The sequence below is a fragment of the Entelurus aequoreus genome, linkage group LG07 (assembly GCF_033978785.1).
Source record: "Entelurus aequoreus isolate RoL-2023_Sb linkage group LG07, RoL_Eaeq_v1.1, whole genome shotgun sequence".
In the NCBI taxonomy this organism is placed as follows: domain Eukaryota; kingdom Metazoa; phylum Chordata; class Actinopteri; order Syngnathiformes; family Syngnathidae; genus Entelurus; species Entelurus aequoreus.
In genome coordinates this window covers 43,585,960-43,604,932 of record NC_084737.1, presented here as the reverse complement: position 1 = coordinate 43,604,932, position 18,973 = coordinate 43,585,960, and the positions used below count along the sequence as shown (strand labels likewise).

Below are 18,973 nucleotides of genomic sequence, written 5' to 3'. Positions count from 1 at the left end.
TAAATCTGAACAACTATATGATTTGCCTGAGAAGCTGGACAGGACAAAAAAATAAGTAAAATATTTATTTTTTATTTTATTTTATTTTATTTTTTTAATTTTATTTATTTTATTTGTGGCGGACGTAATTCTTTCGTGGCGGGCCGCCACAAATAAATGAATGTGTGGGAAACACGGCTAACACAGCTCAACTTATCTCGTTCTTTCCACACGCACGTCTATCCTCACTCCTCATTTCCGCAACAGCAACGCTTCCTCCTTCTTCGCCAATCACCTTACAGGCGTGCTACGTTCACAACAAAGAGGATGCAGGATAAAGTGACAGAAATTGAAATTTTTGCATTGTATCATACATCAGGAAGTGTTGTGTAAGAAAGTGTTAAAAATAAAACCATCAAAAGCCATCTGCTTTTGTATAAAGATAAGTTAGATTAAATGAAAATATTATTATTATTATAATTTATCTTACGGTATATCAAAAATAATTTGTGAAAACATTTAATTGAAATATTGTCGGTGTGGCCCTCCAGCAGTGCTCGGGTTGCTCATGCGGCCCCCGGTAAAAATTAATTGCCCACCCCTGCTCTAAGTCCATCTGCTCTATTCTATCATTGTATAGTTACCAGCCACAAAATTAGGTATACCCGCACTATGTAATGGAGTCCAGGACAAGCACTATGTCAACAATTTGCATTGCAGTAATGCTTAATGTCGTTTGACAGCTCATTTATTTTGCAGAATTTCAATACATAAAAGTGTTTGTACTATTAGTGGGCGTGTTACGAGTAATCTACTTAGACTGCATGTACAATAGATAACAGGTGCAAAAGTGGTGCAGAGTGCCCAATTTAAATGAGGTTATTGTGTGTACAATGGCTGTCACCATGGATACACTCATTTTCCTCCACGTTAATGGCATTATACCCTCAAACCTGTAGCATTTTGTCATGTTGTTGACATGCGGCACACAAATATAATGTGCTACCTTTCTGGGCTGTATTGAAGCGCAATGTATATTTGTATTTTTATCCTATCCAGCAACTGAGGCAAATCATACTGTTAATGGAAATGCCCATATTTGCTGTACATATTTACTTTATAAAAGAGAAGTGTGGGATGATTCTTTTGTTGCCTTATTTGTATTTGACTTTATTAAATTGATTTATATTAATGTTTAGCGCAACCGGACCGGCGCAACAGGGGATAGAAAGAAAGAAAAAAGGAAAACAGAAGGGGAAATTGAGGGGATAAAACAGAGAGACAACAACAATAACAACCACAACAACAACAACAACGACAGAACAGCATCAGCAAATACGATATGCACAAATATGATAGGAAAAATTATAGCAAATAAGCAGTTAGTGAAGTAAATATTAATAACACAGAAATGACAATGAACATTATTGCACGACAAATGGAACAATACAAATATCAATAGAAATAGCACTAATGATAATGAATAATAACAATAATTACATCTATTATCCACAATATAATTGTTTCAAATGCAACAGTACATATATGTAATGATAACAAAATAAATCAGATAAATGGAGGGGAAGAAAGAGGAGCGAACTGGGATTAACCTTGTAGATTGTTATAGTAACAATAGGTTAAGCTTCGTCAGTGGGCCATGTTTTACTCAGTTCCCTGAGGGGAACAACGTTAATTTATGTTTGATGAAACGTGATTATATGCATGACTGTATGTTTACATATGTGCTTGTATTGAAGCGCAATCTAGACAACAGAACCTACTTTTAGTATTGAAGGTGTGCTGTCAAGACGCAAGAAAATGCACATTGCAAGAAGTATTTTCATTTGGGAGATATATTAGAATGATATACAGTATATTCCATATGAAAAAACGAACATTATTTTAATTAGTTCAGTGGTTCTTAACCTTGTTGGAGGTACCGAACCCCACCAGTTTCATATGTGCATTCACCGAACCCTTCTTTAGTGAAAAATAAAATGTTGGTTTTTTTTCAAATTCCAGAAAAGTTTTTTTTACTGGTGCACAAAATGAACCGTGCATGAACATCACCTTGTTCAAAGAACAAAACCAACACAGTTCATGAACTTACAACAAATTACACACCTTACACACATTACCATGAATTGATTAACGTGGACCCCGACTTAAACAAGTTGAAAAACTGATTCGGGTGTTACCATTAAGTGGTCAATTGTACGGAATATGTACTGTACTGTTTAAACTGTACTGTTTCATATAATGTATTCTCTTCCTTTGCAATCTACTAGTAAAAGTTTCAATAAATCAATCAAAAAACCTGCAAATCAGATGGAAAATTAGAGGGAACATTGTTTGGGGGTATCCATAATACGCCGATAGGGAGAAGTTTTTATTTACACGATAAGTCGGATGTGTCTTTACCTCCGTGGCGGAGGCTCCGCCGAAACCCTAAAGCCGACTCACCGAACCCCTAGGGTTCGATCGAACCCAGGTTAAGAACCATTGAATTAGTTGTAATAAGACCCTTAGGTATCCAGCAGATATACAATTGTATGTCATTGCTGAATCGGTGATATGTCTAACATTTTATCCCTGACAGTCCCAATATGTCGACACACACACACAGATGGAATATACTCTCTCCATTGTCTGTCTTCACAGCACGATCACCTCCTTTCTCGCACATTTGTGCGTAACTATTCCAGTTTGCATGTACCGTACATTCCAGACATGCTAAAACTAGATGCAAAGCAGCGGCCGCAGAACAGTTTCAGTCTTGATAAATCACATTGCAAGCACTAGTATTTGCATCTCCTCATCCCAGTAGTGTGGGCGTTTTGATGATCGGCAAATATTCTGCACTTACACGAAGACAGGCACGCTAAATGGATTGCGCTTTCTATTTTTCACAGATTTTGCACTGTAAGCGATGCAATCCTCTGCCCACGACCTGAGTAGATCAGCTTTGCGTGCTCTATCAAGTTGGCATGTGTTTTAATACACACAAACTTTGAGTAGAGAAGATCTAAACATTAGCTGTCAATGTAATGCAATTGCACACCATTAAAAACGACCACCACTGCAATAAACAAATTAATACATGTTCCTTATACAGACCGTTTTAATATAGCTTTTGTATTACACCTCATTAATTAGCAGATGTAGTTAGTATTTTTTCATTGTCAATGAATTTCTTTGATATGTGCCTAGTTTCAAGCATACATACAAGACATGCAACTAATTGCTCTGTTTCCATGTGTCTGAACTGAGCATGACTAATGACAAATGACAAATAGTGTGTATGAGAGAGAGGTCAACATTGACCTAGCGGGCTGTGGGAGAACACTGTAGAGCCATCTGTATTCGAGACATGGAGGCAAACTGCTGTCACCTTGACTTCCACTGCACAAGACGTGGCTGAATAGGAATCATACATTCCTGTACGTTAAAATGATAAATGGGTTATACTTGTATAGCGCTTTTCTACCTTCAAGGTACTCAAAGTGCTTTGACAGTATTTCCACATTTACCCATTCACACACACATTCACACACTGATGGCGTTACAAACTAAAATGTTGTTTTTGTGCTCACCTTTTTTTTCTTTTTCTCTCTTCATCACATTTTCTTATGTGCATCCTTATTTATTCCACTTTAAGTAGTTCCTCAACTACTTCAAATATAAGTAAAGGTACATCAAGGAATTAGAATGTCATCCATAATTATGGCCCCACACTTAATGAAGTCTGCACTACAGTGCACATAAAAATGTGTCTTTGAGTTGTTGTAACACACAACTCTAGTGATGTGCACAGTTGATGTCCTTATTTGTTGGGGAAAGCAAGTGTTCAGTTAAATGTCAATTATGATGCAACAAAAATGTGTAGGTGTCTATGTGAGTGCGTTAAGCTGTCGGCATTCACAATGGAACCTCCACCGTCGCAACTATCGCTGACAGCTTCTCTACACACTCCACTTTCCACGACACTGACAGCGCCGACATAACACACACTGTGTGTGTCTGTGTCTTCCTGATCACTGTCTCTCTATGAGCCTACATTTTAGTGGGCTGGTGATGATGATGATGCGCGGTAAGGAGGAGGTGAATAAGATGTGATGGTTGTCTGTGAGGGTTTAACAGAATTGCTTTAATATGCTGCTTCTAGTGTTCTCTCAAGCTGATATCACTGCCAGGTGAGAGCTTTAAATCTTGACAGCTTTTTAAAACACAATGTTTTTTATTCTCTCTCTCTGAGCAAGTCACAAATCTATGAGTGGTATCCAGCCTACACAGGGGCGTGTAATCCTTGGAATGAAGGTGAAGCAGCAACGTTGTGTGGCCTCGCCTACCATTTGACTTCTGCTGTGCTGGCTTATGTTGCATGGACAGACATGTCAGTAATGGCAGCAATAAGTGACTCTCCTGTCTTCTGTCACTTCTTGTCTACTCAGGCGCAGACGTGACCGAGGCCAACAGCTCCGACAGCCGCAGTGAACGCCTTGACTTTTTCCTCAAACAGGAAGAGGCTCTTGCGGCAGAGCCGGGCTTCCTGGGTCCCAACGAATCAGAAGAGGCGAGCGGAGGAGGAGGAGGCGGTACGATCTCATCGGTGGCCAACCTGAAGGCGGCACTGATGAGTAAGAACAGCCTGCTGTCGCTGCGGGCTGAGATGATGGGAGATGATAACCCCTTGCTCTTTGAGTATCTGCCCAAAGGAGGACACTCCTTGTCTTGTAAGTCCTTGTTTACTAACACACACACACACGTACACGCACGCACACACACCTTAAATGTACAGTTCATGTACATTGCTTGGAGTGATGAATGAAGAATCCATACGAGCAGAAATGCTATGGACGTATAGTAAACAAAACGGGATGCACTTACGGTTCAAGGCACAAAACAAGAAGTACATGTTCAACCTGCAGCACCTGCAGTGAGCAAACTCGTCCAGACGATGACGCCAGAGCACAAACGATAACACACATTTTCCGTGTTTCTTTCTCCACAATATGAAAATGTTTTGTTGAATACAAAGTATTATGGCCGTTAGCGAAAAACAATCCATAAATTAGCTGCCTCGTTTCATAATCCGCAGGGTTCAAAGCGCTGTAAAAAAGAGCGGCTTATAGTCTGGAAAATATGGTAATACAAACTACAGTAGTTTTATGAAGTAATGTAATAATAATGTAAAGCTTTTAGTTTGGAATGCAGACTTCTTTGGTATCTCTTTCTAGCTGCTTCTCCGTCAAACACACCATCAGCAGCTTTTACATTTATTTATTTTTTCAGCCGTTTAGATATTCTTTTAACATTCTTAGCTGACGTTAGACTCATTCTGCTTCAGGTAGGTGCAAACGAGCCGTGATACGCTTTGCCAAGTTGGCGACACGCTTGGTCAGGTGTTTGATGATTTACTTCTATAATTCAATAAATATAATCTGATTTTCATCTCAAAACACTTTGAAGTTGAACCACTCTTAAGTTGAGGTACCGTTCTAGTACATTTGAGCATACCACCCCAATACATCATACATTTTTATGTGACCTAACATCAGATGTCATGGTTTTGTTCACTAAAGTGTTACTCTAACACAGTGGTTCTTAACCTGGGTTCGATCAAACCCTAGGGGTTCGGTGAGTCGGCCTCAGGGGTTCGGCGGAGCCTCCGCCATGGACGTAAAGACACATCCGACTTATCGTGTAAATAAAAACTTCTCCCTATCGGCGTATTATGGATACCCCCAAACAATGTTCCCTCTAATTTTCCATCTGATTTGCAGGTTTTTTGATTGATTTATTTAAACTTTTACTAGTAGATTGCAAAGGAAGAGAATACATTATATGAAACAGTACAGTTTACACAGTATAGTACATATTCTGTACAATTGACCACTAAATAGTAACACCCGAATCAGTTTTTCAACTTGTTTAAGTCGGGGTCCACGTTAATCAATTCATGATAATATGTGTAAGGTGTGTAATTTGTTGTGAGTTCATGAACTGTGTTGGTTTTGTTCTTTGAACAAGGTGATGTTCATGCACGGTTCATTTTGTGCACCAGTAAAAAAACATATAACCTTTTCTTGAATTTGAAAAAAAAACATTTTATTTTTCACTAAAGAAGGGTTCGGTGAATGCACATATTAAACTGGTGGGGTTCGGTACCTCCAACAAGGTTAAGAACCACTGCTCTAACAATTCCATCTGAAAAACAATATCAGAAACGGAACTGAACCCTAAAACAGGTGCAATAGAAAATATATGTAGATAATGTACACACCACAAACAAAAGTAACAGTTTTACCGATTGCTGTCTTAACTCATCCTGAGTCATGACAAAACAGTATTGTGAGGTTACATTGAAGTTTTTTCTCGACTGCATTTCTTCACTGGGAGACTCGTACAAACAATCATAAATGTACTTCAGTGTTTGTTTTAGCAACAATTTTGATAGGCCTGAATGCATGCGTGCGTGTGTGCGTGCGTGCATGTGTGCGTGTGTGTCGCTGCCAGTGATGACTTGCTTGTGGTGACTCAGTGCGAGAACATTTTGTTGGAATAACTTGCGCCGTCACGAGAAGATTTTTTGTGGTTATTTGTGAAAGTTTCTCCCTGCAGTGAAATGTTTGCTAAGGTGTTAACAACCAACATCAGTTCAAATGCAATGTGTCACTCAAGTGATGAAGATATTTGATGCACGCCGCAACACAACAAAAGTGCCTTTTAAAATTGTGCTAAAAACAACGAAAAAACAGGTGGAGCAAGATTGAACAATTGACCTGAAATGATCATAGCAAATATGTAGGAATAGATATGCTCTATTCAGCTATTAAGTTGTGTTCAGCTCACTGATGCATCATATTTATAGGACCCTTAAAATCATCAAGTATTCTAATTACCAATTCTTTATACAGTTTATCATTTAATTTTATTTTGCATCCAGTGAGGGTGTTAAACTGTTTATTGTTGTGCCGTTTGAATGTGTAAACATTTATGTCTCCTTCAGTGTGGGGAAAATATGTGTTTGGGTTTTATTTGCTAGCGATTAGATCTGTTGTCCTGAGGTGGGCCTGTCTGAAAATTAAAAAAAAAGGGTGGGGGTGGGCAACTTTATGCCCCGTCATGCACACTCAAGTATAAAATGAAAAGCAGGGCCAAGAAATGCACGTTAGCGGTGTGACACCGGCGCTCGCTCGTGCATGTCGCGAGTGTAGGTGTTAAGTGCGAGTGATTGAGATGTTTCTGTTGAAGGGGATGGCGTTCTGTCACAGCCTCCATGAAGACACACGCCTGCACGCACACTACACTCAACTGCATCAGCTTTCATTGCTTAAAAGGAGATTGGGTCAATTCAATTTTGCTCTGTTGCTCATTTTGGTTGTTCTTATTGAATATATGTGTTAGTTTCTTATAGTCAGACACAATTAGGGTATAATAGAGGAGTTTTGTCCTTGTTTAGAACTACAATTTGTTTGGTGTTAAAAGAAAAAGAACATACATTTGGTGTGTGTTTGAAAGAAAAGATACACACAAGAGACATTGGGCCTCATTCAGCAAAAAGTTCCTAACTTTTCCTCTTATCTTTCTTCCGAAGTGATTTCCTAAGAAGAGTCCATTCAAATTCATGACGTGTTCTTAAACGCCCAAATTGTTCCCACCTGCTGTTCTTAAGTTGCTGAATGCCAAATGGTTAGCGCGTACGTGTCTATCATAATTTGCATATAAACACTCTCTTATTTCCCCAATATGCATATGTAAACGCCCTTAATTCCGTAATTTGCATAGGTAAATGCTCTTAATTCCCCATATAAGGGCACAATTCCGATGGAAAAGCCGAACATCAAACACATGGAGAAAACACAAACAGATTACAGAAGAGAAATTCGTATTATCCCGCGAGGGAAATACATAATGTCAAAACGTAAGTTTAAGAAAGGGGGGACAGCTCTCAGTAGCCTAAAGCGTTCAAATAAATATTTTTCACTTTGGGCAAATAGGTCGACATGGTCCTGAAATATGCACTCCCTCCCCAAGGCACGATCTGCGGCATCTTGCAGTAGCAGCAAAAGCATTGCAATTTGCACACGGTATTTTGAAATGTCTATATATTGCTCATTTTGCTATATGTCTGTCTGTCTCTGTCTGTCTGTCTGTCTTATCTACATCTATCTATCTATCTATCTATCTATCTATCTATCTATCTATCTATCTATCTATCTATCTATCTATCTATCTATCTATCTATCTATCTATCTATCTATCTATCTATCTATCTATCTATCTATCTATCTACAGTATCTATCTATGATATTAATGTAACATTAGACAATAGAAGTAAGGGAACTTGTCACACTTAAGAACAAATAGGCCACCCTAAGAGTGCTCTGGAGTACTCGTAGATTTTACCTGCGAACAAATTCCAGCTAAGAAAACATTAGTGGATACAAAAATCTCCTTATAAACTTTGTAAGTGGGCCTAAGAACAAAATTAGTTCTTAAGAACGATTGCTGAATGGGGCCCAATGTGTGTAGCCTACATAATAAGGGGTTATGGAAATGTCCAACAAGCTCGCTTCCCCCAGGGTTTGTCCCGTTGTCTAAAGGAGGACATAAAAGAAACAAACACTGTACCTCAGATTACAGGGTGGAGGACAAGTCACCCTGCTGCTCTCTAACTCCTTCACTCCACTTAGCCCTCTTCCCCCTCCTCTTGTTTTCTCCCACCCTGCTTCTCCGTCACCCCCACTTCATATCCTTCCTGGCCCTTTTTCCTTCCTTACTCCCCCACCATCTCCTCCTCCCCCATCCATCCACTTCTCCTTCACCCCTCCTTAACACTCGTCCCTCACACTCTTCCTCATTCCCTCCCCTGTTCACTGCCTTTTTACTTCCTCCTTATTTGGCTTGCTCCTGTCGCTTTGCCCCTCCATGGCGGAACATCAGTTCAACATCCTGGGAAAGTATCGATCATGAGCCGGAAAGAGTAAAGAAAGGTCACCTGGTCCAATTTGAGGCAGGCCCCTCAATGTCAGCACTAAGACTTGACTTTCCCGACAGTATCTGTTTTATATTTGTGCTACTTTGTATGAATATACAGTGGAACCTTGATTTACGAACGCCTTTTTGGTTTACAAACTTTTAAATCGCACCAAATGCGCCTCTGTGTACGAACCATGTTTTGGCGTACGAACACATCATTAATTCATTCATTCATTTTGCATGCCCTTTTAAGCCATCGAGGGCTGCCATTTTGATTACATCTCTTTCTGTACACACGGGCATAGGCATTTTTGAAGAGGTGGGGCACCCTACGTCACAGTGGCCTTGTGGTTAGAGTGTCCGCCCTGAGATCGGTAGGTTGTGAGTTCAAACCCCGGCTGAGTCATACCAAAGACTATAAAAATGGGACCCATTACCTCCCTGCTTGGCACTCAGCATCAAGAGTTGGAATTGGGGGTTAAATCACCAAAAATGATTCCCGGGCGCGGCCACCGCTGCTGCTTACTGCTGCTCACTGCTCCCCTCACCTCCCATGGGGTGAGGGTGATGGGTCAAATGCAGAGGATAATCTCACCACACCTAGTGTGTGTGTGACAATCATTGGTACTTTAATTTATTTTTAACATTCTGTTTACACACGGAAGCGGCACTTCTGACGCGTTTACTTCCACAATTGTCTTACGAGAGCTGTGTCAGCCTGTCTTAAAGATCACTTTGTGGGATCAGAAAGACTTTAATTGTGTCCAAACTCTCACAGGATTGCTAGACAACCGCTTTGAAGTAGCCTTTTTGCAAGTTAGCCTCCGGCTTGCGGCACTTTCAGTTTGAGGATTTTATCAGCGAAGGGGGCTTTGTTCTGCAGAAAGTCTTTAATTGTGATGAGACCAAAAAAGATGCCACAGCGGACTTTTATCACAGCGAAGGAGAAGGCACTACCGGGACACAAGCTGATGAAGGATCGTCGCTTCACATGGCTAGTTTGCACTAACGCTAGCGGTGACTATGTGGAGCCACTGCTCGTTTATCTCTCCGAAACTCTCAAAGTGTTCAACAATGCCACAAATGGAACAAAGGATGTTTTCGTTTATCTGTGTTTATTGTAGCAACATAGTGGTTAACGTTTTGGAGCGCACTAACATGACTTGTATATGTGTGTGTGTGTTGACATTTAAGCTCGCTGTAACATTTTGTTGTGTTGTTTGGATAAAAAAGAGATTGCTGAACCATTACCCCCCTTGTTATGTTGGTTTGATATACGTACAGTACCTATACACAATATTTAGTGTCTTCAAAATGTGCAGTTTTTTTTTTTTTTTTTTACTAAAATAGGGACTTTTGTCAAGGCTACAACCAATTATTCATGTTTACATTCTTACATGCTTGTGACACCATTCACGCCGCTGTTGCTAAGCAACAGACCAAACATCCCGATGCCCTCATTCTCATTTCGGGTGACTTTAATCATGTTTCTCTGGACTCTATTTTACCCACTTTCCATCAATATGTACACTGTGCAACACGGGAAAATAAAACTCTGACCTACAGTATGCTAATTCAAAAGATGCATACAGCGCCACTGCCCTGCCCCCCTTGGACGGTCTGATCATAATCTGGTGCTTTTAACACCTCATTACGTTCCTGCTGTGAGGAGGCAGCCCATCTCAACTAAATCAGTGCAAATGAGAAGCATTGAGGCAGGCATAGCCTTACAAGACTGCTTTGAGACTACAGACTGGGAAGTACTCTGTAAGCCTCACGGGACAAATGTCAAAAAAATCAAAGACTGCATCACTGACTACATAAATTTCTGTAAGGACTCCCATCATCCCGACAAAAACTGTCCACTGTTACCCAAATAACAAGCCCTGGATCACCAGCCAGCTAAAGGTGCTGCTAAATAAAAAGAAGCGAGCCTTCAGATCCGGTGATCGGGACGAGTTGAAGAGGATTCAGTGGCAGCTCAGCGTTAATCTTCAAGAAGGGAAATATGCCTATAGAAGGAAGCTTGAAGCTAAACTCCAACAAAACAACACTTGTGAGGTTTAGAAGGGTATGAAGGCCATCACAGGCTTCAACAACAAAGCCAAACTGCTGAATGGGGGTGCAGATAGAGCCAACGAGCTGAATTTGTTTTTCAACAGATTTAGCAACGCACCCCTTACTGGCCCTCCCCCCACTACTCCTGTTCTCACACCTCCACCTCCCCCTCCTTCTCTTTTACCTGCCACAGCCGTTTTTTTCCCCCCTCTTCCCTCCCCCACTTCCACCCCCACTGAGAAAGCCAGCCCGGTGTGTCTGACACCTGGACTTGTAAGACGGCAGCTGGAGAAAGTCAATCCAGCTAAGTCAGCAGGCCCTGACCGAGTCAACCCCTGGGTCCTGAAGACTTGCGCTGCTCAGCTAACTGGGATCCTGCACTTCATCTTCAACCTGAGTCTGAAGCTAGAACGGATACTGTGCTATGGATCCCATCAAGCTCAAATGACTTCAGACCTGTTGCCCTGACGTCCCAGGTCATGAAGGTCCTCGAGAGACTTGTGCTGGATCAGCTGAGGCCACTGGTGGCTCCTTCCCTGGATCCTCTATAGTTTGCATATCAGCCCCATGTAGGAGTGGACGATGCTGTTATCTACCTGCTGCATCATGCTCACTCTCACCTGGATGGTGGGAAGGGCACTGTGAGGATCATGTTTTTTGATTTCTCCAGTACCTTTAACACCATTCAGCCAATTCTGATGAGTGACAAGTTGCTCAGGATGGGTGTCAGTTCATCCATTGTCTCCTGGATCACTGATTACTTGTCTGACAGGCCCCAGTTTGTGCGACTGGGGAGCTCCGTGTCGGATACTGTGGTCAGTGGTGTAGGTGCTCCACAGGGGACCGTCCTGTCTCCTTTCCTGTTCACCCTGTACACCTCAGACTTCCAGTATAGTTCCAGGTCCTGCCACCTGCAGAAATACTCTGACGACTCTGCTGTGGTCGGGTGTATCGGAGAGGGACGGGAATTGGAGTACAGGACACTGATCGTTGACTTTGTGGAGTGGTCTCAGGCGAACCATCTGGTCCTTAATGTGGACAAGACCAAGGAGCTGGTCATCGACTTCAGGAAGAGAGTGACCCCGGTGGAGCCCATCAAGATCCAGGGCCGGGAAGTGGCAGTAGTGGAGCAGTACAAGTACCTGGGAGTCCACTTGAACAGCAGACTGGACTGGAAGGACAACTGCAAAGCTGTTTACAAGAAGGGCATGAGCAGACTCTTTTCCCTGAGGAAGCTTAGGTCATTCAATGTGTGCAGCAAGCTGTTGGAGATATTTTATCAGTCTGTTGTGGCCGGTGCACTGTACTTTGCAGTGGTTTGTTGGGGGAGCTGCACTAGCAAAAGGGACTCAAACCGGATTGATAATCTGATCCGGAAAGCCGGCCAAACTATTGGCATGCAATTGGAGGCGTTTGTGTCAGTGAGGGACAGGAGGTCACTGGACAAACTGCTGGCCATCATGGACAATCCTGCCCACCCACTCCACCTGACAATTAAGGGACAGCGGAGTTCATACTCCAACAGGCTCCTTCAACTTCCTTCCCGCACTGTGCGATTCAAGAACTCCTTCATTCCACACTCCATCCAGCTGTATAATCACTCGCCATACAGCAATACATGACATCTGCCTATTACCTGACACCTGACATGTTAGCTACTTCTCTTTGTTTATAATGTCTATTTTCTATTTCCTGCTGGACCTACTCTCCATTTTATGCTGCTGCTGTCATATAGACTGTATATACTGTAATATTGTACATGGTCATTGGTTTATATTGTATATATGTTATATACATAATATAATATATCTGTATATACATTACTCTGTACACATATGATGTATATATTCGTATATATTTTTGATTTTTTTATAGCTATATTAGTCTATTTATACCTGCATTGTCCTTTCCATCATTGTAACTGAGCTACTATGTTGAACAATTTCCCTTGTGGATCATTAAAGTTTGTCTAAGTCTAAGTCTAAGTCTATAGGGTGTTCTGCTTCACTATACAAACTATTTGGTTTACAAACCATGTTGAAGAACCATTTAAGTTTGTAAATCGAGGTATCACTGTACACTGTATTCTGTAGTGGCCATGAACCCAACTGCAGAGGGGACCAGGCATCTAATTGGGGTAATTGATAGATGTAACAATAAGACCTGTCAAAGCAAAGTTATCGCTTTAACAAATGCGATCAATCACAGAAAATTATCGCATGATTCATGTATAAATGCAGATTAATCACACAATTAGTTTTGACTTTACCTTAACCGTGGATGGTTACTTGAAAGGCGGAGCAGGTTTTTATACAGTCAGTGATCAGGTCATTGCATACGTCAGTGCAAAGGTGGTGTGCTCACTGACAAATATAATTTAAAAAAAAAAACTCAAACTGTACTTTAGGTAAAACAGTTAACAAGTGTTGAGCAAATAAATGACGTGCATTCAAGTAAAATATATATATTTAAAAAATTTCTGTATGCCATTCTGACAATAAAATTGCATTTGTGTCAAAATATTGAGGTCGTTTTTTTTTAGATTCATTGAAATTAAGCAAGCAAATAATTCAGTAATTCAGTCAAAATGAAAAAGTGTGAGTAAACTGATTTAAATTGTTTTTAACATTTGTCAGAACAATTATATATCAAGGATTCTGGTGTTTAAAATGACAGGGTTTTGTTAAGATAATTGAGGTGGAAGGCAGTACGATTCTAGAAACTAGTTGACTGGTGTTATTGTTAAAATACTTTGGTTGGTGCTGATGTTTTGGTTAGCAATGAAGTTCAAGCAGGATAAGCAGTTAACTCTTTAATGGCCATTGCAGTTTGTTTAGAGAAACCTGCTACATGAATTGGCTTGAAACCATCTTTTTAAAACAGATACAACCACCTTAATTAGATTGGGTTTGCCTTTTTAAAAATTGGATTAACATAATGTGCATAATGTAGTGAGCTAAATGTGAGAAATATATCTGCTAGAAAAGTGTGACTAAATGTTTACATTCGGCCCCCGGATGAAAACCATAGACATAGAAACAGGGGAAGACGGGGGGACGCATTTGTCTAACCCAAAAATCATACAAAGAAGGAGACAAATATTTTGTTTTGAAAGCCTTAACTCATGTGCTTTCATTTTGAAAGCACAACACAGCGTGGTGACTCGCCCTTTCACTCACCGGCTCTGACTCAAGGAGCGTTGTGGACGAAAGGACACATGCAGCAGGCGATCTGCAAAACAATGTGTAGGGAACTTCGCTACACATGCCTTTTTACGTCTCATCATTTGTTACTGGGATGGTCGCTTGTTCATTATTTAATTGCGTACTTTGCCAGAGACAACACTAGCTAAAATGTTTTGTCATCACACTGAAATGAATGATTGAATGCAGGCTATAAAGTAACAGCACACTGAGTTGTCAGTGAGGCACAAAGCTTGTGTATTAAATGTGAGATGTGTCACTCCTATTTATTTTTGTTGGCCAAACTGTTTCACTGACAGAACTGTTGTTATAACAAAGCTGATTTATTAGACGTAAACTTCATTGGCCAAACTGCCTTGTGTTTTAAATTGACTTTTAAAAAAAAGTGAACATTTGTTAATATTTTTTTCACCTCCGAAAGTTGTTACTTTAGAAAAAAAAACATTTTGGAAATGTTTTGCGCTGTTGTTAACTAATGACATATTCTGCTCAAGTGGAAATGCGTGAGAAAACATCCACATGCAACTAGGGCTGCAACAACTAATCGATTAAATCGATTGAAATTGATTATTAAAATAGTTGCCGATTAATTTAGTCATCGATTCGTTGGATCAATGCTATGCGCATGCGCAGAGGTTTTTTTTAATTTGTTTTTTTAATACACCTTTATTTATAAACTGCAGCATTTACAAACAGCTGAGAAACAATAATCAAAATAAGTATGGTGCCAGTATGCTGTTTTTTTTTCAATAAAATACTGGATAGGATAGAAATGTAGTTTGTCTCTTTTATCCGATTATTAGTCGATTAATCGAAGTAATAATCGACAGATTAATCGATTATCAAATTAATCGTTATTTGCAGCCCTACATGCAACATTGTTGATCATACTTTCTACATTGCATTTATAACGTGAGAATGGAATGTCCATATACAATAATTTAGACAATATGATTGACATGCCATCCAGCAATATATTTAAATATTCCACTGCATTGAGGCACAATTTTATTTAAATAGTCAAAGCAATCCAAGTAGCTATTTTTTGTTCATGTTTTGGGATTATCATAATCACAAAAAACGTTATTTAACACACATTAAAACATTACGGAAAACAGGCTAGTGTAGAAATGATGGTACTGTATCTGTTTGACACGAGAGCTTCTCCCACTGAACAAGCTGAAATGACCACAAACCCCCCTAGCGTTTCGCTAGCCAATTTTGTGCATTGGAAAGTAACTGAATGTTTTGATGGTGGGTGAAACCATTACATTGGAGTGGTGCTTGATACTAAGAGATACTGTACACTAAACTGACTATTATAATATTCTATATTTTACATTTGCTACTGATCGGACCCTCACCTTGTTGGCAAATCGTGTATGGATTTGTTGTCTTCTGAAAGGGATAGTGAAAAAGGTTCCAAGCATGTGATAGATCAACAATACAGTGGAGACAGTCTGTTTGTCAGTCAGCATCCTGAATCCAATTAGGATCAGTGGGATTTGACCTCTGTCACTCCTTTATATGTTAGAGAATCGAAGCCAGACAGTGGATTTGGCCGGACCACCCCCTGTGCACCTCTCCACACTGGCACTGTGTACAGTGTGTGCAGAACATCCAATTAACGGCACGGATCATACTGACATTAGTGTCTCATTCTCATGGCGGCACGTCTTATTTAGGAATTAAAACTGGCTTCACAGATAAATGGGTTATAATTGTTTAGCGCTTTTCTACCTTCAAAGTAGTCAAAGTGTTTTGACACTATTTACACATTCACCCATTCACACAGTGATGGCGGGAGCTGCTATTCAGGAGCATGGGTGAAGTGTCTTGCTCAAGGACACAACGGACGTGACTAGGATGGCTGGGGATCAAACCAGGAACCCTCAGGTTGCTAGCACGCTTTACCATCCTGAACCACGCCGTTCCCTTTGCATGGAAAAATACATCTTTTAAGACAATGTTTAGCATTTGGTTAACCATTTTATATACAGTCGTGGTCAAAAGTTTACATACACTTGTAAAGAACATAATGTCATGGCTGTCTTGAGTTTCCAATAATTTCTACAACTCTTATTTTTTTGTAATAGAGTGATTGGAGCACATACTTGTGTATCACAAAAAACATTCATGAAGTTTGGTTCTTTTATGAATTTATTATGGGTCTACTGAAAATGAGACCAAATCTGCTGGGTCAAAAGTATACATACAGCAACATACATTATCAATTTTGGTGATGTAGAAAAGTTACAATCAAATCAAATTAGCTTCATGGCATGGCCTCTTAAAGGCCTACTGAAACCCACTACTACCAACCACGCAGTCTGATAGTTTATATATCAATGATGAAATCTTAACATTGCAACACATGCCAATACGGCCGGGTTAACTTATAAAGTGCAATTTTAAAATTCCCGCCACACTTCCGGTTGAAAAACTCCTTTGGATATGATTTATGCGCGTGACATCACAAAAGCAACGGAAGTGGTTGGACCCCATCGGACCCGATAGAAAAGCCTCTTGTTTTCTTCGACAAAATTCCACAGTATTCTGGACATCTGTGTTGGTGAATCTTTTGCAATTTGTTTAATGAACAATGGAGACTGCAAAGAAGAACGTTGTAGGTGGGATCGATCGGTGTCTTAGCGGCTAAGTACAATACTGTAATATCCGTGATATTTGCATTAGTGTACTGTGTCTTTAAGGGTTTGGGGAACGCGCATGCGCGAGTGAGTTGGCGGAGAACTTGAGTGTGTGTGAGCGTGAGTTTTGGCTAACAGCAGCTCGTGTATATGTGTGCGTTACTTTTTGAACTACAACCAGTTACCGCTTGTTAATAAAGCGATTGAGCAGCGCTTCCTCGTCTGTGTGACTCCTTCTCCACTGCGGGGCATTACAATACTGACTACTTACCCTGACGCCTAGCCGATGCTTGCCGCCAAACCCACGGATGAAGTCCTTCGTCGCGCCGTTGATCGCTGGAACGCAGGTGAGCACGGCTGTTGAAGGGAAGATGAGGGCTGGCTGGCGTAGGTGGAGCGCTAATGTTTTATCATAGTTCTGTGAGGTCCGGTTGCTAAGTTGCTAAATTAGCCTTAGCGTCGTTAGCAACAGCATAGTTAAGCCTTACCAGGCTGAGAATTTTTAACCGTGTAGTTACATGTACATGGTTTAATATTATTGTTGGTCTTCTGTCTATCCTTCCAGTCAGGGGTTTATTTATTTTGTTTCTATCTTCATTTGAGAACGATGCTAGCACGTTAGCTCAGTAGCTAAGTGTGTCACCGATGTATTGTCTTGGAGATAAAAGTCACTTTAAATGTCCATTTCGCGTGCTCGACTCTCATTTTCAAGAGGATATAGTATCCGAGGTGGTTTAAAATACAAATTTGTGATCCACAATAGAAAAAGGAAAGTGTGGAATCCAATGAGCCAGCTTGTACCTAAGTTACGGTCAGAGCGAAAAAAGATACGTCCATCACTGCCTCTCAAGTCCTTCACTGTAACGTTCCTCATCTACGAATCTTTCATCCTCGCTCAAATTAATGGGGTAATCGTCACTTTCTCGGTCCGAATCTCTCTCGCTCCATTGTAAACAATGGGGAATTGTGAGGAATACTAGCTCCTGTGACGTCACGCTACTTCCGGTACAGGCAAGGCTTTTTTTATCAGCGAGCAAAAGTTGCGAACTTTATCGTCGATTTTCTCTACTAAATCCTTTCAACAAAAATATGGCAATATCGCGAAATGATCAAGTATGACACATAGAATGGATCTGCTATTCCCGTTTAAATAAAAAAAATCATTTCAGTAGGCCTTTAACTTCATGTGAGTGATTATGATTGACGACACCTGTTGACTTCTCTGAGCCCATTTAAAAGGGGTTCATGTGATGCAGTCATTGGACTCGGTTACAAACGCAACAATGGGAAAGTCAAAGGAACTCAGCACAGATCTGAAAAAACAAATCGTTGACTTGAACAAGTCAGGAAAGTCACTTGGAGCCCTTTCAAAGCAGCTTAAAGTCCCAAGAGCAACTGTGAAGACAATTGTTCGTAAGTATAAAGTGCATGGCATAGTTTTGTCACTGCCACGATCAGGAAGAAAACGCAAGCTATCACCTGCTGCTGAGAGAAAATTGGTCAGGATGATCAAGAGTCAACCGAGAACCACCAAAAAGCAGGTCTGCAATGAATTGGAAGCTGCTGGAACACAGGTGTTAGTGTCCACAGTCAAGCGTGTTTTGCATCACCATGGACTGAGAGGCTACCATGCAAGAAGGAAGCTCTTGCTCCAGAAGCGACACCTTAAGGCTCGTCTAAAGTTTGCTGCTGATCACATGGACAAAGATAAGACCTTCTGGAGGAAAGTTCTGTGGTCAGATGAAACAAAAAATGAGCTGTTTGGCCACAATACCTAGCAATATGTTTGGAGGAGAAAAGGTGAGGCCTTTAATCCCAGGAACACCATTCCTACTGTCAAGCATGGTGGTGTTAGTATTATGCTCTGGGCCTGTTTTGCTGCCAATGGAACTGGTGCTTTACAGAGAGTAAATGGGACAATGAAAAAGGAGGATTACCTCCAAATTCTTCGGAACAACCTAAAATCATCAGCCCAGAGGTTGGGTTTGGACGCAGTTGGGTGTTCCAACAGGACAATGACCCCAAACACACGCCAAAAGGAATGACTAAATCAGGCTAGAATTAAGGTTTTAGAATGGCCTTCCCAAAGTCCTGACTTAAACC

General features: G+C 40.7%; 1 protein-coding gene across 1 annotated transcript in view; it reads left to right on the top strand.

The window, feature by feature from the left end:
* The window catches only part of zbtb46 (zinc finger and BTB domain containing 46), a 125,335-nt gene that overhangs the window by 92,067 nt on the left and 14,295 nt on the right, over window positions 1–18,973 (top strand). The window contains exon 4 of the mRNA XM_062053734.1: window positions 4,431–4,712. Coding sequence (XP_061909718.1) covers window positions 4,431–4,712 — 282 coding nt within the window. The remainder of the gene's footprint in view (window positions 1–4,430; window positions 4,713–18,973) is intronic.